Source organism: Myotis nattereri (genome assembly GCF_964212035.1).
Source record: "Myotis nattereri genome assembly, chromosome: 2".
Classification (NCBI taxonomy): Eukaryota; Metazoa; Chordata; class Mammalia; order Chiroptera; family Vespertilionidae; genus Myotis; species Myotis nattereri.
The window spans coordinates 17,156,447-17,183,605 of record NC_138076.1 but is presented as its reverse complement, the minus strand read 5'-3'; the positions used below and the strand labels follow the sequence as shown (position 1 = coordinate 17,183,605).

Below are 27,159 nucleotides of genomic sequence, written 5' to 3'. Positions count from 1 at the left end.
TCTTTAATGTAATTGTATTCTTTAATATAACATTCATGCACTTGAGGTGGGGTCCCTCAGCCTGCCACCGCAGCTGTGCTCGCCAGCTGTGAGCCTGGCTTTTGGCTGAACTGTGTTCCCCCTGTGGGAGCGCACTGACCACCAGGGGGCAGCTCCTGCATTGAGTGTCTGCCCCCTGGTGGTCAGTGCATGGCTTAGCAACCAGTTGCTCCACCATTCGGTTGATTTGCATATTAGTCTTTTATTATATAGGATTGCCTAGTTTTGTGTCCCTATGCTACTTTAATATAAGATCCATGAGTACAGGGACCTTGGCTATATCCTCCATGCCTAAAACAGTAGCTGACATATATTAGGCATTCAATCTATATATGTTGAATGAAGGAGAGAAACCTAGGCCTGTCAGACCTCAAAGGTGTTGCCTCTGTACTCTTAGAACTGTTTTCTCTGTTCGGTTCTTTATTTAGGTAATAGTTTCTCTTCCTGATAGTTTGTGAATTCTTACTGCCACCACGCACACCCGAATATATAAAGGCTCTGAACCCCTGAAAGCAGACTATATTTCCATGCTACCTTTTGCTCAAATTCTCTCGGTAGCAAACAGTAATAGAATACGAATCATGAGCCAGGAGCTATGCTAGATGCTGAAGACATAAAGTTGAACAAGGCACAATAACTTCCCTGGGGACGGTTATTGAGATTTTGGAAATACATAACTCGACTGCACACATCGATTTTTGCGTTGCGAAGGTTTCACTCGGACCATCGCACCTACGAGATCTCCTTGGCCCCGCCCACAGAGTTGCATCATCCGTTTGGCTCCGCCCCCAACGATGGGGCCCTGCCCCTGTCGCACTAAGGGGCGGGGCCAGCAGCGCTCACCCAGGCTCCCACGCGCGCAGTAGCGGCAGTGACGTGACGCAGGCGCGGAAACTTCCTGGCGGCTGAGGCTCTGTGGACAGACACCTTCCCTTCTCCGCGGCTGGAGTTCCCGGCGTCACTGAGCATCTGCGCGCGGATCTCCACAGCCCCGGTTCGGGTCCGCGAGTGCCTGGTAGCCGCGCACCACCTTCGCCCAGCGCCATGGCCGCGGCCGGTGGGCCCGGAGCGGACAGACGCTGCCCTCTTCTCGGCCTCCTTTTGCTTCTGGTCGCAGGCCCTGCCCTGGGCTGGAACGACCCTAGTGAGTACTGTCTTCATCGCCCCTTGCTGCCTGCCGCCTTGAGCCTGCTCTGGGAGGCCCCGCGGGCGACCATTTTCGTTCCCTTGAGCTTTTCTGCCCTGATTCCTCATTTTCATCCCCTTCACTATTCATCGGTGCCTTTTCTCTTCCCAGACCTCCGCCGGGAGAGCGGGGACCGTTGGGGAGTTGGTGGGACGGAACGACTCTGTATTCTTAACGTCCCCTTCCTTCCTTCCCTGGACTTCTAGAAATTGTCCAGCGTCACTTCTCGGCAACGGCCCACATCCGGGTGTCTGGCGGGGAAAGCTCGAGGCTCACCTGCGCTTCTGGCTTTGTTGTCATGACTACCTGATGTCGCTGACTGTTGTCATGGCTGCCTGTTGCTAGGGCTGGCAGTTTCCTTGACACCGTCAGCGTCGGAGTCACACTTAAGGGACAGGGCAGCAAGCCTGTAGGTACATTAGCAGACCATATATTTGAGCTTAACTCATGCTTCTTATTGTGACCATTACAGTGAAGCACATTGCGTGACGCTAGCTCTTCTGTTTTTCACCATATTCTGGAATTGAAGAAGTATTTTCATCTTATAATTTGTGTGTGTGTGATGGAACATGATGTGATTTTTAGGGAAAGGTTCTTTTATATTACTATGTTATTAGACTTCTCTAACGAATTTTTGTGGGATCAGTAATATTACTTGTCATTAATATATGTACGTGTGTATATATCACATACATACAGATTTCCACTTAATAAATGATGTGTGCTGTTAAATTGGAATTAAAGAATGACGTTTAAACGTTTAAAATTCCATTTTTGCTCTATGGAGTAAAGATGTTAAGGCTTGGTGGGAAGTGTACCAATATTGCATTTGTGATTTGGTGATAGGAAATGCCTGTGTTTTTTAACTTAAGCAGCAGACTTTCTACGCCCCTCCTACTTTCAATCTTTTTGCTAGGAAATTTCTAGGAAATTTTCTTTAACTTGTAATAGTTCTATTGAGTTTTTCATCTCAGCTGCCCTGATTTGAATTTCCAAGAGCTCTTGTTTTGTTCTCTGAGTGTTCTTTTATAGTAACTTTGAGGATATCATAGCTTTAAAAAATTTTTAAAAAGTTTTCTTCTCTCAGTATAGTCTCCCTTTCCTCCAAAGTGTTTTTGTGGTGGTTTTATTCCACGTTAGGGGCTTTCCTCATAATTTTTAGTAATTCTTGGCTGTCTGCTCTAAATCAAGGGTGCGAACCAAAGAGCTGTTTGGAAGCTATTAGTGTATGATTACTGCTTTTGAACTTTGAACTTTACTGTGGGGTGACCTGGTGACCATAGGGATGCTTGGGTAGTTCTTCGTTTGGGAACTCCTGATGTTAGTATATTTAAATATTTCTTTTTTGGTTAGGTTACAAAGGGAATAGACTTTCAGTCACTCACTCAGAGGGCCAGGGAATGGTTGCTAGTGTTTTGTGGACCAGGTGGGGAAAGAGGTTCATGCTTTCAGCTTTCAGAGTCATGCAGTTACTGGCATCCCTTTTACGTTTTGGTACCTATGCCCTCTATTGTGCCAGATATCCCCTAGTACAGAGCCCTAGGGTTTTACCCTCTCCAGACATTTTCCTGGGTGGAGAAGGGGCAGTGGCAGCAGCACAGAGTTGGGGGAGAGGTTCTGGGATGTAGCTTCTTTTCAGGAAGCTTTGACCTGCCAATTCCTGTTTTATTATTATTTTTATTTTTATTTTTAGGGCTTCTATTATTTATGTCAGATTGGTTCTCAGTTTTCTGCCTTCCTGGTCTGGCATTTGGTTTTTATGTCTGTCTGCTCACCTACCATTATACCTCCTGTAGGCTTGCGCCTTTCCAAATTCCTTTGCCATCTCCTTTTCTGTTTTACATGCCGTCGTTCGTTCACATCATCAAAACAATCAATTTATTATAGTTTTAGTGGAATTTGGGTGGTAGAAAATTCTGATAATTTGACATGTTGAATATAGGAAATTAGGTGCTAACAAAATGGTGGAGAGTGATGCCTGCCACATACAGCAGTGAAAAGTGGGTTGCTCACATGAAGCCTCTTGACATCCACGGAGTTAATTGTGGGGTACTGGAGAGCTGTCAGGAAACCCAGAGCCCCCGCGACTGCTTGCTCGCTGAAGGACCCACACAGCACAGTCTGCTTGCCACACCTGCCTGGAGTTTCTGTTTTGGGAACTACAGCTGCAAGAGTTTTTGGAATCCTCTTAGCTTTGCAAGGAGGCTGTCAGTTTGAGGGTGAAATGGATTTTGAATGAACCAGTCCACAGTCATCTTCCATCATAATCCAAGGGTGATAAGTAGGAAGACTGTTTTCCAATAACACTTTAAAATTCATTTATGTACATGAATGCCAGACATAATTACCTCGCCTTGATTTTTTATTCTTAACCCTTTGAGTGCCAACCACTATCCTAGGAACTATGCTAAAATTGCCAAGGCATTTTTGCTGATTTTACAGCAGTTTAGGAAAAAAATTATGAATCGCAAGTAAATGAAGTCACATATTCAAAAACTTAAGGAAACGTTTACTACATTTGTTTTCATTTTTGACATATATTGTTTCCTGATTGTATTATAAAATACTAGTAGAAAAAAAAATTGCGATAGCGCTCCTGGCACTTTTGGCGAAAGACAGGAGGAGTGCGCGATCACGCTCCCTGGCACTCTAGGGGTTAAACTTCTTTGTCAATGTGATTTTTAATTCGTAAAACAGTTTAAATGTTTTGACTTTTAAAGTTGTGAAATATTTTAAATATTTAAACATGTACACAATGAACACCCATATATACCCACCACCCATTTTTATTGAATCTTCACATTTTATCATTTTGGCAGCAAATCTCCCACCCCCAAAGTAATAAAACATTAGGGATAGAGAGCTAGTTAAAGCCTCTTCTCTCCGTCTCTCCTCAGACATACTCATCTGAATTTGGAGTTTAATTCTTTTTTTTAAATTAAATATTTATTGTTCAGATTATTACATTTGTTCCTCTTTTTCCCCCCCATAACGCCCCTCCTCCCAGTTCCACCCCACCCTCCGCCCTCACTCCCCACCCACTGTCCTCATCCATAGGTGCATGATTTTTGTCCAGTCTCTTCCCGCATCCCCCACATCCCTTTCCCCCCCAAGAATGGTCAGTCCATTCCCTTTCTATGTCCCTGATTCTATTATAATCACCAGTTCATTCTGTACATCAGATTATTTATTCACTTGATTCTTAGATTCACTTGTTGATAGATGCATATTTGTTGTTCATAATTTGTATCTTTACCTTTTTCTTCCTCTTCCTCTTCTTAAAGGATACCTTTCAGCATTTCGTATAATACTGGTTTGGTGGTGATGAACTCCTTTAGCTTTTCCTTATCTGTGAAGCTCTTTATCTGACCTTCAATTCTGAATGATAGCTTTGCTGGATAAAGTCATCTTGGTTGTAGGTTCTTGGTATTCATCACTTTGAATATTTCTTGCCACTCCCTTCTGGCCTGCAAAGTTTCTGTTGAGAAATCAGCTGACAGTCGTATGGGTATTCCCTTGTAGGTAACTGAGTTTCTTTCTCTTGCTGCTTTTAAGATTCTCTCTTTGTCTTTTGCTCTTGGCATTTTAATTATGATGTGTCTTGGTGTGGTCCTCTCTGGATTCCTTTTGTTTGGGGTTCTCTGCACTTCCTGGACCTGTAAGTCTATTTCTTTAACCAGGTCGGGGAAGTTTTCTGTCATTATTTCTTCAAATAGGTTTTCAGTATCTTGCTCTCTCTCATCTTCTGGCACCCCAATAATTTGGATGTTGGTACGCTTGAAGCTGTCCCAGAGGCTCCTTACACTATCTTAGTATTTTTGGATTCTTTTTTCATTTTGCTTTCCCGGTTGGGTGTTTTTTGCTTCTTCACATTTCAAATCTTTGACCTGATTCTTGGGCTCCTGTGGTCTGCTGTTGGGTGTCTGTATAATATTCTTTATTTCAGTCAGTGTATGCTTAATTTCTAGTTGGTTCTTTTTTTTATTTTATTTTTTTAATTTATTTGCATTTTTATTGACTTCAGCGAGGAAGGGAGAGGGAGAAACATCAATGATGAGAGAGAATCATTGATTGGCTACCTCCTGCATGCCCCCTACTGGGGATCAGGCCCACAATCTGGGCATGTGCCCTTGACCAGAATCAAACTGGGAACCCTTCAGTCCACAGGCCATCACTCTATCCACTGAGCCAAACCAGCTATGGCGGGCTCTTTTCTTAAAAAAAAAAAAAAAAAAGAGTATTGATTTCAGAAAGGGAGAGAGGGAGATAGAAACATCAGTGATGAGAGAGAATCACTGATAGGCTGCCTCCTGCACGCCCCCTACTGGGGGTTGAGCCTGCAACCTGGGCATGTACCCTGACCAGGAATCGAACTGTGATCTCCTGGTTCATAGGTTGACATTCAACTCTCTAGTTGGTTCTTTATCACAACATCAAGGGTCTCATCTTGTAGATCTCATTATGTTTATCGGCAGTTTCTAGAGAATTATTGAAAGACCTTAAAAGTGTGGTTTTGAGCTCTCTATCCTCCAATTCTGACATTTCTGTCCTGTTTCTTTTTTTTTTTTTTTTTTGCTTTCTTTCTTTTTTTTTTATTGCTTAAAGTATTACAAAGGGTATTACATATGTGTCCATTTTATCCCCCCGCCCTAGACAGTCCCCCAGCCTCCCCTATCCCCCAGTGTCTTATGTCCATTGGTTATGCTTATATGCATGCATACAAGTCCTTTAGTTGATCTCTTACCCCCCATGTCCTGTTTCTTTGTCTCCACATTTTTTATGCTTTCTTGGTGCACCCCCTAGTGGTCTTTGTGTGCAGTCTTGTTGTAGTTAAGCCTTGACTGTTGTAGGTAATACTGGGGGGTATTTGACCTCCAGGCCAACTGGCTGTGAGAATCAGCTGTGTCTGCAGTGGGAGAACTTCTGTCCTCTACATAGGTGCTAATCTAGCCTTTGCCTGAGGCTATCTGGCAAATGCCTCTGTGCAGGGCTTGGGCGGGGCGTGTCCCAGGGGATCTACAGGGCAGGCGCAGCGAGCAGTTATGGCTGCTCTCAGTCCCGTCCCCAGGGGCTCTGCCTCTCAGAGTCCCAGCAACCGCTGCAAACCTCGGAGAGAAAGCTGCCTTCTAGTTCCAACCGAAGCCAGACAGTCCCGCTTCTCCCGTTTGAGTCTGGGTCCCTAGAGACTCGCCTGGATCTGGAGCTCAGAGTCTGAGATTCCCTCCCGATTGAAACAGACAACCGTGCCCTCAGCCACCAGCCCACTCTGCATGCACTCCGCACCTTAGTATTTTACTTCAGCACTGCGCCTCCTCTGAGTCTCGGTATGCTTTTCTTTTTCCTCCTAGTTGTAGAACTTCCATTCAGCCAGCCTTCCTGTGGTTCTGGATGATGTCCGTTCCGTCTTTTAGTTGTATTTTTGAAGTGGTTGTTTGAGGCAGCAAACTCCTGCGTTAACCTATGCTGCCATCTTGGTTTCTCCTCTGGAGTTTAATTATTCTTGTTTGTGTTCCCATACTGTCATAATATATACATTATATACATTATTATGTAAACATTAATAGTATGTAGTACTGTTTTGCTTGTTTTCAAGTTTTATGTAATTCTGTCATACTAAACATTCTGCAAATTGCATTTTGCATAAATGTTGTTACTATTTCTAGTCTGATTCATGAGTTCCAGTTCACTCATTTTAACTACTGTAGAATATTTCCATGGTATGAATAAGGCAAAATTTTATTAAGTCATTCACCTGTTAGCATTTAAGTCTTTAATTGTGCTTCAGGAACATTGATGTATATTTTTTGCTATTTTAATTATTCGTTGATGTTGTTGTACCATAGTATATTTCAGCATATAAGCAGTTTAGGGGTTATCCACCCTGAATTGATGAAGGGGAGCCTTAAAGGTGTGACCACCTGAACGCTGTTGGTATGGCTTTGGGAGAGTGTTTCCTCTTCTCTTTCTTAGTCATCCTCAAACGGCGAGAAAGACCCTTACTTTTCAGAGTATTTAATGTGACAAGAGTTTTATTTGATTAACTGTCTAAGTTTGGCAAGGTATTTACTATATGGTTATCTGTGTTCTTACGATTTCAGACAGAATATTGTTGCGGGATATACAAGCACTTACCCTCCACTATGATCGCTATACCACCTCCCGTAGGCTGAATCCGATTCCACAGCTGAGATGTGTTGGAGGCACAGCTGGATGTGATACTTATACTCCAAAAGTTATACAGTGCCAGAACAAAGGCTGGGATGGTTACGATGTACAGGTAATATTCATTACATTGATGTCCGTCTAAATGGGATTTTTATTTAATAAAGTGTTTATCGGGACATTATTCAGTATTTTGGTGAAGCATATATAGAAAATCTCAGTTTAACCTAAAATATATAGACATAAATCAGTCATTTATTCTCTGGAAGAAACATGCTCCAAAAGAAATGAACTGATTTTAAAGCCTGGAAATATTCAAGACGTTAGTAATTTTCAAAGCTTTTCACATACTTGGGGGGAGTAGAGGATTTCTCCTGGGTGTCATTTTTATGTCATTTCCCCAGGAATACCAACCTGCCCTTAAGTAAAGTTAAGATGATAAGGAATTGTAGGTTGTAAATGGGGTATATGTGTCCCTTTTGTGCTTCATACACTTGATTCTAAAGTTGTTTTAGAACTGAGGGTGGCTGCTCCTGCACAAAAGCATTTCCATGGGCTTCATTTGTTGTCTTTGGGACTGGCATTTTGTACTTAGGTTGGACCATCTTTTTGAAGTTCCAAAATTTATTCTTTAGAAATTTATTGAATGAATTCAGTTTAAATCAATACTAATATATTTCTACTTTGTATTCTGCCTGCTTTCAAAAGAATTTAAGATAGTTGGTTATTTGCAAGAAACTTGTGTTGACAATTGCCACTTCCATCAGCATGATAATTATGCATGGTCTGTGAACCAGAGGGTCACAGTTCAATTCCCAGTCAGGGCATGTTGCCTTGGTAGCGGGCTTGATCCCCAATGTGGGGCATGAGGGAGGTGGCTGATCAGTGATTCTCTCATCATTGATGTTTCTGTCTCTTTCTCCCTCTCCTTTCCTTTCTGAAATCAATGAAAATATATTGGGGGGGGGGGAAACCCACAAGAACAAAAACCCAAAAAAAAACCCAGTGGTCTGTGCAGTTCAGAGGGAGTTCATATTTACTAGGTAATACTTATTTCACATTTTTTCCTATTATTGCTAACTTAATCACAGAATTGTCAGGTTAAAGCAGAGTCCCACTTTCATTTTGCATTTACAGTCTATTAGAAAAAAAGATACTAATGGAGAAGTCATTCATTAAACATATATGAAATTGATTAGAAGAAATTATGTTTAATGAATGACTTCTCCATCTTATAAATAAGATGGTGTCATAAGCCTCAAGAGACTCTCTTCCTAGTAGAAGAGATAAGACAAGCACTCAAATTACATGTAGATGCCAACCAAGTGTTATAAAGTCATGTCACTTATAATATTGAAGGGATTGGGGAAGACTTAAAGAAGGTATGTGCTGCATTAGGAAGGAAGGGTAAGATTTTTTAGAGCTAAAGAGACAGAGAAGGGAATAGCATGAGCAAAGAAGTGCAGTGTAGGGGATATCTTACATTAACATAAGTATAGCAGCAGGAGAGAGCCTTTTTCAGTTCCAAAAAAGTAAATATAATTAGAGCTATTTTTAATATACACTATTAAGAACAATTAACATAAAATACCAATAGAGATTTTGCTTGTTTTATTTACCTAAATTAGCAAGCTTATAAATCTTCCTTCAAATAAAATTATTTAAAAAATAATGAAGCAACAATAAAGACAACAAAATAGAAAAATTGTATTATTCAAATTAAAAACTTTTGGTCTTCAAAGGAGACCATTAAGAAAGTGAAATGACAACCTACACAATGGGAGAAAGCTTTTGCAAATATATCTCATAGGGGACTTATATCTAGAATATAGAAAGAATTATTACAACTCAATAAGAAGACAACCAAATTTAAAAGTGGGCAAAACATCTGACTAGACCAGGGGTGGGCAAACTTTTTGACTCGAGGGCCACAATGGATTCTTAAACTGGACCGGAGGGCCGGAACAAAAGCATGGATGGAGTGTTCGTGTGAACTAATATAAATTCAAAGTAAACATCATTACATAAAAGGGTATGGTCTATTTTTTTTTTAGTTTTATTCATTTCAAACGGGCCGGATCCGGCCCGCGGGCCGTAGTTTGCCCGCGGCTGGACTAGACATTAAAAAAAACTTTTATTTTTATTCTTGAAAGTCCCCTTTTTCCCCCCCATTGACCCTTTCTAGCCCACCCTCTGCCCCAGGCCTTCACCACGATACTGTCTTTGTCCATGGATTATGCATGTCCTATATAATAATCCTAGATAATAAAAGGTAATATGCAAATTGACTCAGTATGACTGGTCACTATGATGCGCACTGACCACCAGGGGGCAGATGCTCAGTGCAGGAGCTGCCACTCAGCCAGAAGCTGGCTCATGGCAGGCCAGTGCAGCAGCGGTGGCGAGAGCCTCTCCCACCTCCGTGATGCTAAGGATGTCCAGCTAATGGCTTAGGTGCACAGGGGGCGGTTCTGAGCTGTTAGTTGGACATCCCCCGAGGACTCCTGGGCTGCCAGAGGGAAGTCTGACTGTCAGCTTAGGCTTGATTTCCTGGGGAGCGGGCCTAAGCCTGCAGGTGGACTTCCCCCAAGGGGTCCCAGACTGCGAGAGGGCACAGGCCCGGCTGAGGGACCCCTGGCCTCCCAAGTGCATAAATTTTTGTGCACCGGGCCTCTAGTATGCATGTAAGTTCTTTACTTAATCTCTTCCCACCCACCTACCAACCCACCCCTGCCTTCTGTGATTCCACAGTCTGTTCCATGCTTCTATGTCTCTGAATCTATTTTGTTCATCAGTTTATTTTGTTTAGACTCCACATATGAGTGAGACCATGTGACACTAGTCTTTCTCTGACTGACTTATTTCGCTTAGCATAATACTCTCCAGGTCCTCCCATGATATCGCAAAGAGTAAGCGATCCTTCTTTTTTTACAGCTGCATAGTATTCCATGGTATAAATGTACCATATCTTTTTTATCTACTGAAGGGCACTTGGGCTGTTTTCAGATCTTAGCTACTGTAAATAGGGCTGCTATGAACATAGGCGTGTCTATATTCTTTCTGATTGGTATTTTGGGTTTTTTAGCATATATTCCTAGCAATGGGATCACTGGAAAAAAGATATTTCTTCAAAGAAGATATGCAAATGAGCATCAAGCTCATGAAAAAATGTTCAGCAGCATTAGCTATCAGGGAAAAACAAGTCAAAACCACAATAAGCCCTGATTGGTTTGGCTCAGTGGATAGAGCGTCAGCCTGTGGACTGAAGGGTCCCAGGTTTGATTCCGGTCAAGGGCATGTACCTTGGTTGCGGGTACATCCCTGGTGGGAGGTGTGCAGGAGGCAACTGATCAGTGTTTCTCTCTCATTGATGTTTCTAACTCCCTATCTCCTTTTCTCTCTGTAAAAAATCAATAAAATATATTTTTAAAAAACACACAATAGTTAATACCCAATAGACAGGCTATCATATAAAAAATAGATAATAATAAATGTCGGTGAAGATGTGGAGAAACTCTCATACATTTCTGTTAGGAATGTAAAATCGTGCAGCCTATTTGGAGAATTGTGTGGCAGTTCCTCAAAAGGCTAAACGTATAGTTACCATATGCCCCAATCGTTCCACTCTTAAGAATATACCCAAGAGAATTGAAAACATGTCCACACAAAAGCTTGTATATAAATATTTTTAGCAGCATCATTCATAATAGCCAAAAAATAGAAACAACTCAAATGTCCATTATTGATGAATGAATAAACATAATAGGGTATATCCATACAATGGAATATGATTTAGCCATAGAAAGGAATGAAATACTGATACTTGCTGCAACATGAACCTTGAAAAACATTATGCTAAGTGAAAGAAGTCAGTCACTGAAAACCACCTGTTGTATGGTTCCATTTACATGAAATGACCAGAATAGGGAAATCCACAGAGACAGATTGGTGATTGCCTAGGTCTGGGAGATTAGCGGGGGCAGTAGGGAGTGACTGCTAATAGATATGAGATTTCTTTTTGTGGTAATGAAAACATTCTAAAATTGATTGTGGTGATGGCTTTAGTATATTCAACTCGGTGAATACACTAAAAAACCATTGGAATGGATGATATATGGTATATGAATTCTCTATATATGTAAAAGGCTGAGCGACCATCCTACCATCCTACTGGCTGGTAGGTATGACATGCACTGATCACCAGGGGGCAGACACTCAATGCAGGAGCTGCAGAGCTGCGGTGATTTGGCAGCAGCGGTTCTTGGGTGATGCACCCTGGAACCGGAGAGGAGGGAGCCCGATCCCCGCAGGCCAGGCTGAGGGACCCCACCTGCCGGAAGGACCCTGCTCACTCTGCAGATGCCCTTTGAGCCCTGGCGCCGCCCCAGGTGCAGCTGGCTGGGGAGAAGGGACCGAGGGAGGTTGGCTCCAGGGAGTTTCCGGACCATCTCTCACCCAGTCCTGCCGGCCACCTTCTAATTAATTTCCTTTCAATGTGCATGAATCCGTTCACTGGGCCTCTAGTATCTCAATAAAGCTATTATAAAAAAAATTAAAGAGTGTACCTGAAGTTTGAGAGATCATTTGTCTTTCTCTTGCGGAAAAACTTACATATAGGCAATAGAACCAATCAGATCTATTTTAGCTTGTGTCTCTTTAAATGTTGTTAAAAAGAGGCATGTTACTTATTTAGCTCAAAATAAAGTTATAGAATTTAAATTAAACTTGGGCTATTTTTTAAGGTGGAAAATTTTGAGACTAATGTGGATTCTTTTTGCGTTTTTTGAGGTATTGTTTTAAAAAACGTAAGAGAATTACTTACACGATGGGACCCTGGAACATTAGTGAATGGTTTTAAAAAAATTTGTGTCAAAAGTTTTCTCAGAAGGTTATATACTATCTCTAATACTGTATGTAACTACCATAGCTTCATATATGATGCTGATTTTTGAGCCTCATCATTTAAAACCTATTTTAAAAGCATCTTGAACAATAGTGGTAAAAAGTTCAAATTTAGAAAATTTGCTTAAAATTTGTAAATTAGGGAATACTTAATATGTACAAAATAAGTCCTTACATCTATATGTAAAGATGAAGGAATAATAATAAAATGAACACTTAGGTACCCAACACCGAACTTAAGAGATAGAATATTAACATCACCAATATCTTCAAGGCCTCTAGCTTACCCTCCTCCCAACGCAGAAATATTTATTGTCTTGAACTTTATCATTTTTTGCTTCAGTTTGCAGTTTTATGGCAGTTAGATAACCCAAATGATAATATATTAAGTGAAAAAAAACCTTTTGGTTCTAATAACTTATTTCTGCTTTTCTTCACAGTGGGAATGTAAGACTGATCTAGATGTTGCATACAAATTTGGAAAAACTGTGGTGAGCTGTGAAGGCTATGAATCCTCTGAAGACCAGTATGTACTAAGAGGCTCCTGTGGCTTGGAGTATGACTTAGATTACACGGAACTTGGCCTGAAGAAATTGAGAGAGTCTGGCAAAAACAATGGCTTTAACCCGTTCTCTGATTATTATAAAAGTAATTCCAGTGGCATCAGTGGACTGATTACCATCGTGGTGCTACTTGCTATTGCCTTTGGAGTTTATAAGTTGTTCCTTGGTGGTGGTCAAGATTCTCCTCCACCGTATTCTGAGTCTCCTCCGTATTCTTCCGGTTTTCAGGGATTCACCAACTCAGCAGGACCCCCTCCCCCGGGCTTTAAGCCAGGGTTCACAGGTATGTTTGCTGAGGCAATGGCACTAAGTAGGGTTCGTGTGAGGTATGAATCCTGTGCAGTTTCTGAAATAGAAAATGGTTGCCACAGGGAAACCAAGCAGATTTGTCTTTTCATTTTATTTTTTACTTTCAACTTCTTTTATCTTTTTTGTTCTGTTTCTCTATAAGGATATTTGTGATTATTATTTTAAGGATGCATGATTAAATTATAAATCGTCTTAATCAGAAAAACTTGATCAGATTTGGTAATAAGCATTTACCTTTTTTTTTTTAATCCTCACCCGAGGGTGTTTTTCCATTGATTTTCAGAGAGAGTGGAAGAGAGGTGGAAAGACAGAAATATCAATGTGAGAGAAACACATTGATTGGTTGCCTCCTGCACGTGCCCTAACCAGGACCTGGGCTAGAGAGGAGCCTGCTAGAGACGCACCCTTGACGGGAATAGAACCTGGGACCCTTCGGTCCACAGGCTGATGCTCTATCCACTGAGCCAAACCGGCTAGGGCTTTAAACATTTATCTTGAACTTTTGTCCCACACCATACGTAAAAATTTATTCAGGTATTATAGATCTCAATATAAAAGATAAGACAATTAAGTTTCTAGATAAAAATGTAGGAAAAAAAAATATACATATATATATTATTTTTTTGTAGGAAAATATTTGTCATGATCTTGGGATAGGCAAAAATATCTTAGAACACAAAAAATACCATCCATGAAAGAAAAGATGGATAAATTAGACTATTTAAAATAAGAGTGCAAGCTACATACTTGGAGAAAATATTTATAAGACACATATCCAACAAAAGGTGCATATCTAGAATATATAAAGAACTTCTACAGATCTAAGAAAAGATAGACAATTCACTTTTAACAATGGACAGGATTTGAACAGATATTTTATAATAAAGGGGCTATCCGGATATCCAGATAGCCAATAAAAGTATGAAAAGGTGTTTAGCATTATTAATCTAGAGAATGCAGATTAAAAGCATAGTGAATTCATTATTAACCACTATAATGGCTAACATTATATGCTAAGTAGTCAACTGAGGGTAGTCAGCTAGAACTTGTTGGTAGGAGTTAGAATGGTAAAACACATTGGAAAACTCAATATCTCCTAAATTTACACCTAGTCTATGACCCAGTAGTTCCATTCCTTGATACATACTAAGAGAAATGCATGTATACATACACAAAATATCATGCACAAGAATGTTCATAGCAGTTTTATGCACAGTAGCCGAACACTGGAAATGAGATGTCCATAAACATTAGAATGAGACAAATTGTGCTTTCTTTCAATGGAATACCACACATTAATTTTTAAAAGCCCAAAACCTGATATATATACAGTAATAGGTTTGACTCTCATAGATGTGATTTACGAGACCAAAAGAGTACCTACCATATGATTCCATTTATAAAGAGTGCAAGTATGGCTAAAACTAAAGTTTGGTGAAAGAAGTCAGAGAAAGGCTTATCTCTGATGTGGGTGGGTGTCTATTGGGAATGGTCATGAGGAGGAAGCTTTCTGCATGGTAAAAATGTTTTATTGATGTGAGTAGTGGTTACACACACAGGTACATACGTATAAATTTATTAAGTTTCACACGTTTGATTTGCATACTTCATGTATATTACACATCAGTTTAAAAAAAGTTCCTCTGAGCAGAAGATACCTTTTGGTTCCTTTAAGACCTGACTTCCCAACTGATACAAATATCTGGCTGTCTCCACTTGGGTTCCTCCATTAGACACTCAAGCATAGCTGTCTCCTGGAGCTTTTAGAAATGTTCATGATGCAGAAGGGAAGTAACTCTGATAAGTGGGAGTCATTTTCTAATAGCTCATCTTAAGCAGGGCAAATGTGACCTTATAGGAAGACCCCTCATCCTAAAAGAAATCATTAGTTATAAACCCACATTTTACTAAAACACTTTTTGAATTTAACTTGTTTATAAGTTGAGGCCTGAGTACTAGTAAAAAATAGTACTACAGACGATGTGGCGAAGGCCTGGGGGGAGAGGGCGAAGGCTGAGTGGAGTGGGGCATGGGGACATCTGTAACAGTCAACAATAAAAAATAGAACAGATGAAATAACTGAAATATCCCATTATCTTTGGTTCTATAGGCTATGTTTTGTTTAAATGAGGATACTTAATAAATAATTTTTATTTCTAGGAACGCCTGGTGCAACTTACGGTTTTGGCAGTGCTTTCACAGGACAACAAGGAAATGCAAATTCGGGACCAGGTTTCTGGACTGGCTTGGGAACTGGAGGAATATTAGGATATTTGTTTGGCAGCAATAGGTAGGCTTTGCATTTATCTCACTTGGTCTTTAATTCAAAATTTCTTTAGAGAGTTCTTTATTTTGCTTATAGTTTGACTGGATTTGATAGGGAAAATAAATTATGATGAATTACCCTTATTAAATCAGGTTCTTTGGCTATGGGGAAAGGTATACTCTATGTGCCGTGATCAATATTGTGTGTGTTATTTTCTTTCATTGTATTTCTTCTTCCTATGTCATTCTTATTAGATAACATGAGATAGGAAAAAGACTTTACTTGACATCTGAGAAAATAGGCAGGAAAGAACAATATTTGGGGAATAGAATTCTGGTTTGGTAGGAGAATGATAGAAGTAAGGCTGGAAGAAACTTAGGGTCAGATTTTGGAATGTCTTCAATATTATTGGTAGTTTAAGTTTAGATTTTATTCAAGTTTGAATTCAGAAAGAAAGCTGTTTCTCCCTTTCATTTTCTTCCCCCATGGCAATGACCATAACAATATCAGAAATATGAAACAGTATTTAATTCATGTTAATCCTAATATACCAGAATATTGAAGAAAAAACACAATAAAGATTTTTATCTGATAGTGTAGGGATAGGAAGGTATTTAAAAATTAAAGGCACAAGAAAAATACTTGATACACTTTTATGTCTTTATAGGGCAACAACACCCTTTTCAGACTCATGGTACCGCCCATCTTATCCCTCATATTTCGGCACAGGAAATAGCCGTGCTTACTCCCCGAATTGTGGAGACTCCGGTAACTATTCAGCATGTTCAAGTTCACAGACAAAAACCAGAACAGCATCAGGTAAGAGCAAAAATATGGGAGTTCAGAAGATGATTAACTATATATTTAGCAATCATGGTTTTATTTGGTATGCACACCAGAAATATTAATAGCACAATTAACTGAGATTAAAATATAATTCAAATTCATCCTTTTCTTGCACTTCTAAACATTCTTTAAAAATCAAACAAGGATTTGATTTAAATTGCTGCCACTAACCAAGGATTTAACTGAAACTTTCCTGGACATTGGTGTCCATATTTGCTTAATTCTGTGATATCTAGGGATCCTTTAAGTCAGTGGTTCTCAACCTTCTGGGCTTTTAAATACAGTTTCTCATGTTGTGACCCAACCATAAAATTATTTTTCTTGCGACTTCATAACTGTAATGTTGCTACTGTTATGAATCGTAATGTAAATATCTGATATACAGGATGGTCTTAGGCGACCTCTGTGAAAGGGTCGTTCGACCGCCAAAGGGGTCACGACCCACAGGTTGAGAACCGCTGGTTTAAGTTCTAAAAGGTAATTTTCTAGGTAGAAATTAGAACTTTTAAAGTTCAGTAAAACTCAATAAAAATTGAACCGTAGTTTAAGTAATTGTCAAGATTTTGATTATAATGTTATAGTTACTAAGAGGACATTTTGCAAAATGCAAAGATTCTTAAAAACAACTATTTGGAGTTAAACATCCGGCTAATTAGCAGAGAATGGGAGGTGGTAAGTAATGAGGCAATAATGGGATGCTGTGTATTGAGTGTCTTCTTCAGCAGGGGGAAGTTATAGTACAATGATTAATTCTTGAAATTGGTAGAATATATTTAAATAGGTTTTGAAATGTAACAGTGGAATTCTCCTAATGCTGCTGTGAATATAAATTAATACAATCACTTTGAAAAACTGTTTGGCATTACCTAATTGAACCCAAGACTCAGCAGTTTCATTCTCAGATATATAGAAACAGAAATGCATATGCTTGTATACCAAAAGATAAGTACAGGAATGTTCATAGCATCCCTATTCATAATAACCTCTTCCTGGATTACCTATCAGCAATAAAATGGGCGAATAAATTGAGTTATTGATACTATGGACTACTGTGCAACAGTGAGAATGAATACATAGTTGTATCCAATAATGTGGATAGGTTTGCCAAATAGAAAGAAACTAGGCACAAAAGAATATATACGATAGGATTACAACATTCATATTTATAAATATACATGTTTAAAAACAAGCAAAACTAACCTGTGGTGTTGGATGCTAACCTTAGCTAATAAAAGAGAAACATGCAAATTGACTGTACCTCTGCTACACTCGCAAGCCACGCCCACCAGCCAATCAGGAGTGAGTATGCAAATAAACCCAATCAAGATGGCGGCGGCCACGGAGCTGGAGCGAACAGGAGGCTTGGGTTGCTCCTGGTGATGGAGGAAGCCAAGCTTCCCGCCTGCCCTGGCTGGCTGTGTGCTCCGCTCAAGGCTACAAAGTTTCAATTATAGAAGATAAATAAATACCAGATACCTGCTTCTATCTGCTGGGGCCTCCGCTCAAGGAGGGTCTGGGAGCCTGGGTTGACCGGGGCCATGGCCAGCCTGCAAACAGTTATCAGCCCCTCACCCAGGTAGGCCAGTCACCCCATTGGGGACCCCCCACCCTGAAGGGGGTGTGGTCTGTCGGCAAACAGCCATCAGCCCCTCACCCAGGCTGGCCAGGCACCCTAGTGGGGACCCCTACTCTGAAGAGAGTGTGGCCAGCTTGAAAACAGCCCTCAGCCCCTTGCCCAGGCTGCCCCACACCCCAAGGGAACCCCCACCCTGATCCGGGACACCCTTCAGGGCAAACCAGCCCGCCTCCACCTGTGCCCCAGGCCTCTATCTATACTAATAAAAGGATAATATGATAATTAGACTGGGAGACCTTCCAGGAGACCTTCTGGACGTTCTTCTGGACAAAGCCATGGTGGCGGGGCTGAGGTAGAGGTGGTTAGAGGCCAAGAGGGGAAGGCAGTAGTGGGTGATCAGGCTGATGGGGGGCGAAGCCGTTGGGGGTAAGCAGACCAGCAGGGGGGCCAGTTAGGGGCAAGAAGGCCATCAGTGGGGGTCAGTTGGAGGTGATCAGGACAGTGGGGTGGGGGACAGTTGGGGGTGAGCAGGCCGGCAGGCAGAGTGATTGGGGCAATCAGACCGGCAGGCAGGCAGGTGAGCGGTTAGGAGCCAGCAGTCCCGGATTGCAAGAGGGATGTCCAACTGCCGGTTTAGGCCCGATCCCTGTAAACTGGCAGTAGGACATCCTTCGAGGGGGTCCCAGATTGGAGAGGGTGCAGGCCGGGCTGAGGAACACCCCCTCCCCCATGCACGAATTTCGTGCACCGGGCCACTAGTATTTTATAATTGGGAGGATATATAAAAATGTAACTACATAGGACATGACAAAAGAAAACTCATTCTCAGTGGAAACAAAAATTATAAAAACCATAAATGTCAACTAAAATGTATGGGATTTATATGAAGAAAATCGTAAAACATTACCAAATAACTTAAAGGAAACCTGAAAAAAATCAAGAGACTTTTCAGGTGGGAACACTGTCATTTTGTAATCCTTTAGCATGTGTGCATGTATGGCCATTGGAAAGTCTGAAACTCTCCCCACATTATTTCTATTTACCCCTGGAGTTATGAGAGGTGGTAGAACATAGCTTGGGCTCTATTGACTTTCCTGCTTTTCGGCTTAGACTTTGAGTATTGCCTGAACCACATTGGCCCTAAGGTAGACTACATCTTTGGTTTACTGGACTAAAAGTTATTTGCTGCAAGCAACTTGAGTAGACATGATGATGAATGGATGATGAGGAGGGCTGTTTCGGGGAGGAGCTGCACTTTGTCGTGCATAGCCCTGTTCCATCAGGGCTCACATTCTCTCCTTCTCGCATGTCTCTTTTATTCACTTGCTAACAATAAAATGTATTATATTGTAATTTTATAAGCAATTCTAGTGCATTAAAAAAATAATATAAATTTTACTCTTTTTATTTAGGATACGGCGGTACCAAAAGACGATAAGAAAGTAAAAAGTTGAAGTCAAACACTGGACGCAAAATTTCTGATTTTTCATCACTTTCTCCTAAAAAGTGCTACCAGCCAATAACTGGGAAAGGGAATATTAAAACATTCTGTGGTGTTTTGTCTTGTGTAGCTTTTTGTATTTTATCATTTAGTGAAACTAAAGTTGATAATGTGACAAAATACTTATGTAGAAAATTGTGTTAGTGTAACATGCAGATGTTTATTATAGTTTTTGAAAGTGATGATTACTGTAGAATGCTAAAAATGTATTGTTTAATTTCTAAAGACTGTGATGCCATGAGAAGCATTAAGAATGAAGGCTTTATACCCGTGATCGGCAAACTGCGGCTCACGAGCCACATGCGGCTCTTTGGCCCCTTGAGTGTGGCTCTTCCACAAAATACCATGTGTGGGCGCATGTACAGTGCGATTGAAACTTCGTGGCCCATGCGCAGAAGTTGGTTTTCGGCCTGGGCGAGTCTGTTTTGAAGAAGTACTGTTGATATTTGGCTCTGTTGACTAATAAGAGTTTGCCGACCACTGCTTTATACCAGTAGACACTTGAGTAATTAAAATTTCAATCTGTTTTTTGTTCATGGTTCATAACCTCATAGAAACAATAATATATTTGGTATTCAGTATTTGGTGTTTGCTCTTTTTCAAACATTTAAACCAAGCTTTGAACTACTATCCTAACTTGTGGGATTTGAACTATTGTAGTTACTTGTGGGAGTTGATCACTTTGAGCTCAGGAGCTTTGAATCCTTCCATGGTGGTGGGCTTTTGTTGAGAATTACCTTTGTTAGGAAAAGGTAGGAAACAAATAAGTATCTAGAAGTTTGTTGTGAATGATTGTGTGCTGATAAAGATTCTTGAAATCTCCTTATTCATTTCTCAAGAAGTAAAGTTCAAATGCTTTAACCAAGGTCTTTAATAGCCAGAGCATGCAATTCTGTGTGGAACCTCAAATATTACTGTAGCAGTTTCAGTCTTACATTAAAGTGACAAAAATAAAAACAAGGGGTTTTATTCTTACTCTTTTTACCTGCTTTGGACACAAACTGATGTTACCTTTTTACCTTTTCCCCCAAAAATGGTTCATGCAGAAGTTCTAGCCCCCTAAACAGTAATTTCCCAGGGAAATCTAGCCTTAGTTACCAGCCATTTGATGAATGTTCTCAAACAAATAATTGGGAAATTGTGTGGAAGGAAGCCTGTGCTAAAAATTGCTTTAAAAAAAAGAAAAAATTATATCTCCTAGCTTTCAAAGGTTGCACAGTCTGTCTTAGTTAAGCTGTAACCTTAAAGTTTCACTTTTACTTTTTAGGAACCATTTAGAAACAAACCTTTATTTAGATTTTAAAATGTGATTTAGGGAGTAGGTGGGAGGGTACTGTGAATAGAGCTATCCTTTTTTCATCAGTAAAACTTGGTAGAAATTTTTATCTATGTTACAGAGGAAACAATTTTTCCTCAGGTTGCAATAAATCCTTATCCTGCTTTTTTTTTTTTGTAGTAGTGTAATAAAAGAAAATCCAGTTTATTGCTTTTTTTTCCCTATTTGCTTATTGCTTACTTTTTTTGCTACAGGAATTGATAATCTTGCATTGAATAGGTTTTACTTGGAGAGCAAAGTGAAAAGTTTTGTTAATTTAGAAGTGCTGTAGATTGGGCTGATCATAGTGATCTGTGCGTTAAATTTGCTGTTCTCAAAACACTCTGCTCAGATTTCTATTTTTGAATACGTTATTGTAAATCACTGGGATCAAGGGAAATAATGAGTGAATATAGAGTTAACTAAATTGGTGGCTTGGACTCCTCTCAGGAATCCTAGAGTGTCCTTTGAGGCTCTTTCAGAGTCGGCCTGGAAGGAAGAGAAGGAAAGAAGCTGAGTGTGTAGGGCTTAAGATCCTCTCCTCCCTCCCAACCCCCATATGTTTACATTTCCTTGTTGTTTATGGAAAAGATTCTGAGGTATTCCCTTCAAAATCTAAGATAGTTTGACTGGGTCCCATTAGGAGTTGATGGCACAGGGAAATCCTTCAGTTGGGAGCTCCGTGTGCCTGGGAGGGCATGAAAAGGAGGAAGTAGGGAAGTGAAATGGAGCTAAGATAAGCTTTACAGTTTGCGAGGATTCAGCAGATCTTTTTGGATGTTAGGGTGAGATTTTTTATTTTTTAGCCAGTTACGTTACTCTAGTTCTGGGTATGCTTCCCTCTGCAGCTCCTTGATCTCTACCATTCTGGCCCCTGTCCTCCAAGACTGGCTTAAGTTTTTAAAAAAACATATACAGTGTATTGAGTTCAGAGATAAAGGGAGAGGAAGAGAGAGATAGAAACATCAATGATGAGATTCCACCTACCTTTGTTTCAAGTTAACCCTCTCAAATTCATACATCTGGAGTTCCCATCTCTTTCAGGGCAAGTTTCTGGATCTCTTTGAGTGACAGAGCAGCAAGCTTCTTGAAACCGACTCCATAGATGTGCTTATGTATGTTGATGGTGTGTTCTCTGGTCACTACCTCGTGGATGGCACAAAGGCCCTACTTCTCTCTACTGTTATTTGCTAGAGCCATTATGCCAGGCCCAAGTTGGAAAGGAAGCAGAGACAGTACTTGTGCTATTATTTTTTAAAATATATTTTTATTGATTTCAGAGATGAAGAGGGAGAGAGAGAGAGAAACATCAATGATGAGAATCATTGATCGGCTGTCTTCTGCAAACCCCCACTGAGTAATTAAGCCCACGACCCTGATATGTGACCTTGACCGGGATGGAACCCGGGACCTTTTAGTCCACAGGCTGGTGCTGTATCCACTGAGACAAATCAGCCAGGGCAAGATTTTACTTTTAATTTCAGTTTCTTCCTCAGCAAAAATGGGATTAAAGGGTGTGGAGAAATCCAATGGGATGATTACCAAGGAGCTAATCAGATTATGCATTTAACCAAAGTTAATCCCTCCTGGCCTGCAGGAATAAGAGGAGATCCCACCAACCAGATTTCTGAACTTCCTCCTATCCCCACCCTGGCCCACATGTCCCACCTCCAGGGAGGAACCTATGGTGAGTGAGGTCTTAAAGAGATGCCCCCTCCTAGTGGTATAAATAGGCCAGGCTCACGTTACTAAGCATTTCATTGGTAGGAGACTGGCTTGGGAGACTCTTCTTGGAGACGCGCTTCAGGGACTCACTCAAAGGAGCAGGCTCCAGATACCAGGGTGTGCTTGGCCGCCATCGTCGCGGAGAGATACCACTGAGGCCGGGCCGGTGTCAGTCACTGAGCCGCTGGTCCGCACCCAGGGTCCTGCGGGGCCGGCGCCGCATGGCGGCCGCATTGGACCGGGACCTGGAGACGGAGGAAGGCAGCGAGGGCTTGCCAGAGTTCAGCCCTGCGGACGCGTGTCCCCTCGTCGGCTTGAGGACGGCTGCCCTGGAGCCCGTGGGGCACTGTGAGGAGGTGGAGCTGACCGAGAGCAGTGTGAACCCCGGCCCCGAGCGCCTTGGGCCGCACTGCTTTGAGCTGCTGCGTGTGCTGGGCAAGGGGGGCTATGGCAAGGTGTTCCAGGTGCGAAAGGTGCAGGGCACCAACTTGGGCAAAATATATGCCATGAAGGTCCTGAGGAAGGACCAGATTGTGCGCAGCGCCAAGGACGTGGCGCACACCCGGGCTGAGCGACGCATTCTGGGGTCGGTGAGGCACCCCTTCGTTGTGGAGCTGGCCTATGCCTTCCAGACCAGGGGCAAGCTCTACCTCGTCCTCGAGTGCCTCAGTGGCGGCGAGCTCTTCACACACTTGCAGCGAGAGCGCATCTTGCGGGAAGACGCGGCCTGTTTCTACCTGGCAGAGATCACACTGGCCCTGGGCCACCTCCACTCCCAAGGCATCATCTACCGGGACCTCAAACCCGAGAACATCATGCTCAACAGCCAGGGCCACATCAAACTGACGGACTTCGGGCTCTGCAAGGAGTCCATTCACGAGGGTGCTGTCACCCACACCTTCTGTGGCACCACTGAGTACATGGCCCCGGAGATTGTGGCGCGCTGCGGCCACAACCGGGCGGTGGACTGGTGGAGCCTGGGCGTCCTGATGTACGAGATGCTCACTGGATCGCCACCCTTCACTGCAGAGAATCGGAAGAAAACCATGGACAAGATCATCACAGGGAAGCTGAGGCTGCCCCTTTACCTCACCCCGGATGCCCGGGACCTCGTCCAAAAGTTTCTGAAGCGGAATCCCAGCCAACGGATCGGGGGTGGCCCAGGGGACGCTGCCGATGTACAGAGGCACCCCTTTTTCCGGCACATTCATTGGGATGATCTCCTGGCCCGCCGCGTGGACCCCCCTTTCAGGCCCTGTCTGCACTCAGAGGAGGACGTGAGCCAGTTTGACACCCGCTTCACGCGGCAGGCACCAGTGGACAGTCCGGATGACTCGGCCCTCAGTGAGAGCGCCAACCAGGCCTTCCTGGGCTTCACGTACGTGGCGCCCTCCGTCCTGGACGGCATCAAGGAGGGCTTCTCCTTCTAGCCTGAGCTGTGCTCCCCCAGGCGCCTCAACAGCAGCCCCCGGACCCCCATCCGCCCCCTGAAGTTCTCACCCTTTGAGGGGTTCCGGCCCAGTCCCGGCCCTCCAGAGCCCATGGAGCCCCCTCTACCTCCTCTCCTGCCAGCACCGCCACCACCACCCTGGAGTACTGTCCCCCTCCCCATCTGACCCCCCTCAGGGAATAGGAAGTCCCAGAGGGGCTATGGGCACCCTGGGCACTAGGAGGATGGGCAGGGATGAAGCCTGCTGCCGAGGTTCCTGCCTGCAGGCCAAGAAGCACCCCAGGGGACATTGGGGTCCAGGAGTGAGTGTGTGTGAGAGCCTGTCTCTGTTGGGAGTGGCCATGCCCCTGAATCATGAGCGGGGAGGGCCTCCCACTGTTGATCTGTGTGCTTGCAGAATAAAGGATCAGATCATGGCAGAACCAAAAATAAAATAAAATAAAATAAAATAAAATAAAATAAAATAAAATAAAATAAAATAAAATAAAATAAAATAATAAAAAATAAATAAAATTAAAAAAAGAAGAAACATCAATGATGAGAATCACTGATCCGCTGCCTCCTGCACACCCCATACTGGAACTGGGGATGAAGCCTGCAACCCAGGCATGTGCCCTTGACCAGATGGAACCCGGGACGCTTCAGTCCACAGGCTGATTGATGCTCTCTCCACTGAGCCAAACGGGCTAGGGCAAGACCGGCTTCAATTTATCTATTGCTCTTCCATACACATGGTACACACTTTTACTATTGTACTCAGTATGTTGCACTGTAATTACTTTTCAGTATAGGTCTTTTCGTTTTTTAAAATATATTTTATTGATTTTTTTACAGAGAGGAAGGGAGAGGGATAGTTAGAATCATCCATTAGAGAGAAACATTGATCAGCTGCCTTCTGCACACCCCCACTGTGTATTAAGCCCACAACCCTGGTATGTGACCTTGACCTGAATCGAACCCGGGACCTTTTAGTCCACAGGCTGGTGCTCTATCCACTGAGACAAATCAGCCAGGGCAAGATTTTACTTTTAATTTCAGTTTCTTCCTCAGCAAAAATGGGATTAAAAGGTGTGGAGAAATCCAATGGGATGATTACCAAGGAGCTAATCAGATTATGCATTTAACCAAAGTTAATCCCTCCTGGCCTGCAGGAATAAGAGGAGATCCCACCAACCAGATTTCTGAACTTCCTCCTATCCCCACCCTGGCCCACATGCCCCACCTCCAGGGAGGAACCTATGGTGAGTGAGGTCTTAAAGAGATGCCCCCTCCTAGTGGTATAAATAGGCCAGGCTCACGTTACTAAGCATTTCATTGGTAGGAGACTGGCTTGGGAGACTCTTCTTGGAGACGCGCTTCAGGGACTCACTCAAAGGAGCAGGCCCCAGATACCAGGGTGTGCTTGGCCGCCATCGACGTCGCGGAGAGATACCACTGAGGCCGGGCCGGTGTCAGTCACTAGGCCGCTGGTCCGCACCCCGGGTCCGGCGGGGCCGGCGCCGCATGGCGGCCGCATTGGACCGGGACCTGGAGACGGAGGAAGGCAGCGAGGGCTTGCCAGAGTTCAGCCCTGCGGACGCGTGTCCCCTCGTCGGCTTGAGGACGGCTGCCCTGGAGCCCGTGGGGCACTGTGAGGAGGTGGAGCTGACCGAGAGCAGTGTGAACCCCGGCCCCGAGCGCCTTGGGCCGCACTGCTTTGAGCTGCTGCGTGTGCTGGGCAAGGGGGGCTATGGCAAGGTGTTCCAGGTGCGAAAGGTGCAGGGCACCAACTTGGGCAAAATATATGCCATGAAGGTCCTGAGGAAGGACCAGATTGTGCGCAGCGCCAAGGACGTGGCGCACACCCGGGCTGAGCGACGCATTCTGGGGTCGGTGAGGCACCCCTTCGTTGTGGAGCTGGCCTATGCCTTCCAGACCAGGGGCAAGCTCTGCCTCGTCCTCGAGTGCCTCAGTGGCGGCGAGCTCTTCACACACTTGCAGCGAGAGCGCATCTTGCGGGAAGACACGGCCTGTTTCTACCTGGCAGAGATCACACTGGCCCTGGGCCACCTCCACTCCCAAGGCATCATCTACCGGGACCTCAAACCCGAGAACATCATGCTCAACAGCCAGGGCCACATCAAACTGACGGACTTCGGGCTCTGCAAGGAGTCCATTCACGAGGGTGCTGTCACCCACACCTTCTGTGGCACCACTGAGTACATGGCCCCGGAGATTGTGGCGCGCTGCGGCCACAACCGGGCGGTGGACTGGTGGAGCCTGGGCGTCCTGATGTACGAGATGCTCACTGGATCGCCACCCTTCACTGCAGAGAATCGGAAGAAAACCATGGACAAGATCATCACAGGGAAGCTGAGGCTGCCCCTTTACCTCACCCCGGATGCCCGGGACCTCGTCCAAAAGTTTCTGAAGCGGAATCCCAGTCAACGGATCGGGGGTGGCCCAGGGGACGCTGCCGATGTACAGAGGCACCCCTTTTTCCAGCACATTCATTGGGATGATCTCCTGGCCTGCCGCATGGACCCCCCTTTCAGGCCCTGTCTGCACTCAGAGGAGGACGTGAGCCAGTTTGACACCCGCTTCACGCGGCAGGCACCAGTGGACAGTCCGGATGACTCGGCCCTCAGTGAGAGCGCCAACCAGGCCTTCCTGGGCTTCACGTACGTGGCGCCCTCCGTCCTGGACGGCATCAAGGAGGGCTTCTCCTTCTAGCCCGAGCTGTGCTCCCCCAGGCGCCTCAACAGCAGCCCCCGGACCGCATTCCGCTCCCTGAAGTTCTCACCCTCTGAGGGGTTCCAGCCCAGTCCCGGCCCACCAGAGCCCATGGAGCCCCCTCTACCTCCTCTCCTGCCAGCACCGCCACCGCCACCCTGGAGCACTGTCCCCCTCCCCATCCGACCCCCCTCAGGGAAAAGGAAGTCCCAGAGGGGCCATGGGCACCCTGGGCACTAGGAGGATGGGCAGGGATGAAGCCAGCTGCCGAGGCTCCTTCCTGCAGGCCAAGAAGCACCCCAGGGGACATTGGGGTCCAGGAGTGAGTGTGTGTGAGAGCCTGTCTCTGTTGGGAGTGGCCATGCCCCTGAATCATGAGCGGGGGCTGGCTGCGGGGGAGGGCCTCCCACCGCTGATCCGTGTGCTTGAAGAATAAAGGATCAGATCATGGCAAAAACAAATAAATAAATAAAAATAATAAATAAATAAAAGAAAATAAAAATATTTTTTTAAAAAAGAAACATCAATGATGAGAATCACTGATCCGCTGCCTCCTGCACGCCCCATACTGGAACTGGGGATGAAGCCTGCAACCCAGGCATGTGCC

At 43.6% G+C, this 27,159-nt stretch overlaps 3 protein-coding genes across 4 annotated transcripts; all 3 read left to right on the top strand.

Annotated features, from left to right (window-relative positions):
• The first annotated feature begins 864 nt into the window (after positions 1 to 864).
• On the top strand, positions 865 to 20,835 carry SARAF (store-operated calcium entry associated regulatory factor). Of its 2 annotated transcripts, none has more exons than XM_081083115.1 (6): positions 865 to 1,183; positions 7,324 to 7,502; positions 12,730 to 13,135; positions 15,322 to 15,451; positions 16,095 to 16,246; positions 19,262 to 20,835. In XM_081083115.1, the coding sequence occupies exons 1-6, from the start codon at positions 1,084 to 1,086 to the stop codon at positions 19,285 to 19,287; spliced, it is 993 nt and encodes a 330-aa protein (XP_080939241.1). In that variant the 5' UTR covers positions 865 to 1,083; the 3' UTR covers positions 19,288 to 20,835. The 2 variants fall into 2 exon arrangements, 1 of the variants encoding a protein (XP_080939241.1); XR_013995517.1 differs by having other exon boundaries at positions 895 to 1,183; positions 16,157 to 16,246; positions 19,262 to 19,876.
• A 1,776-nt stretch (positions 20,836 to 22,611) lies between these two features.
• Positions 22,612 to 24,782, top strand: LOC308514236 (ribosomal protein S6 kinase beta-2-like; the record flags this gene model as incomplete). Its single annotated transcript, XM_081084314.1, is given in 2 exon segments — positions 22,612 to 23,817; positions 23,821 to 24,782. Coding segments are annotated over 2 exon segments (1,392 nt in total). The 3' UTR covers positions 24,007 to 24,782.
• A 404-nt stretch (positions 24,783 to 25,186) lies between these two features.
• Positions 25,187 to 26,792, top strand: LOC308513240 (ribosomal protein S6 kinase beta-2-like; the record flags this gene model as incomplete). The annotated part of the gene is given in 2 exon segments (XM_081083146.1): positions 25,187 to 26,549; positions 26,553 to 26,792. Coding segments are annotated over 2 exon segments (1,446 nt in total). The 5' UTR covers positions 25,187 to 25,343.
• Between the last annotated feature and the right edge of the window lie 367 nt (positions 26,793 to 27,159).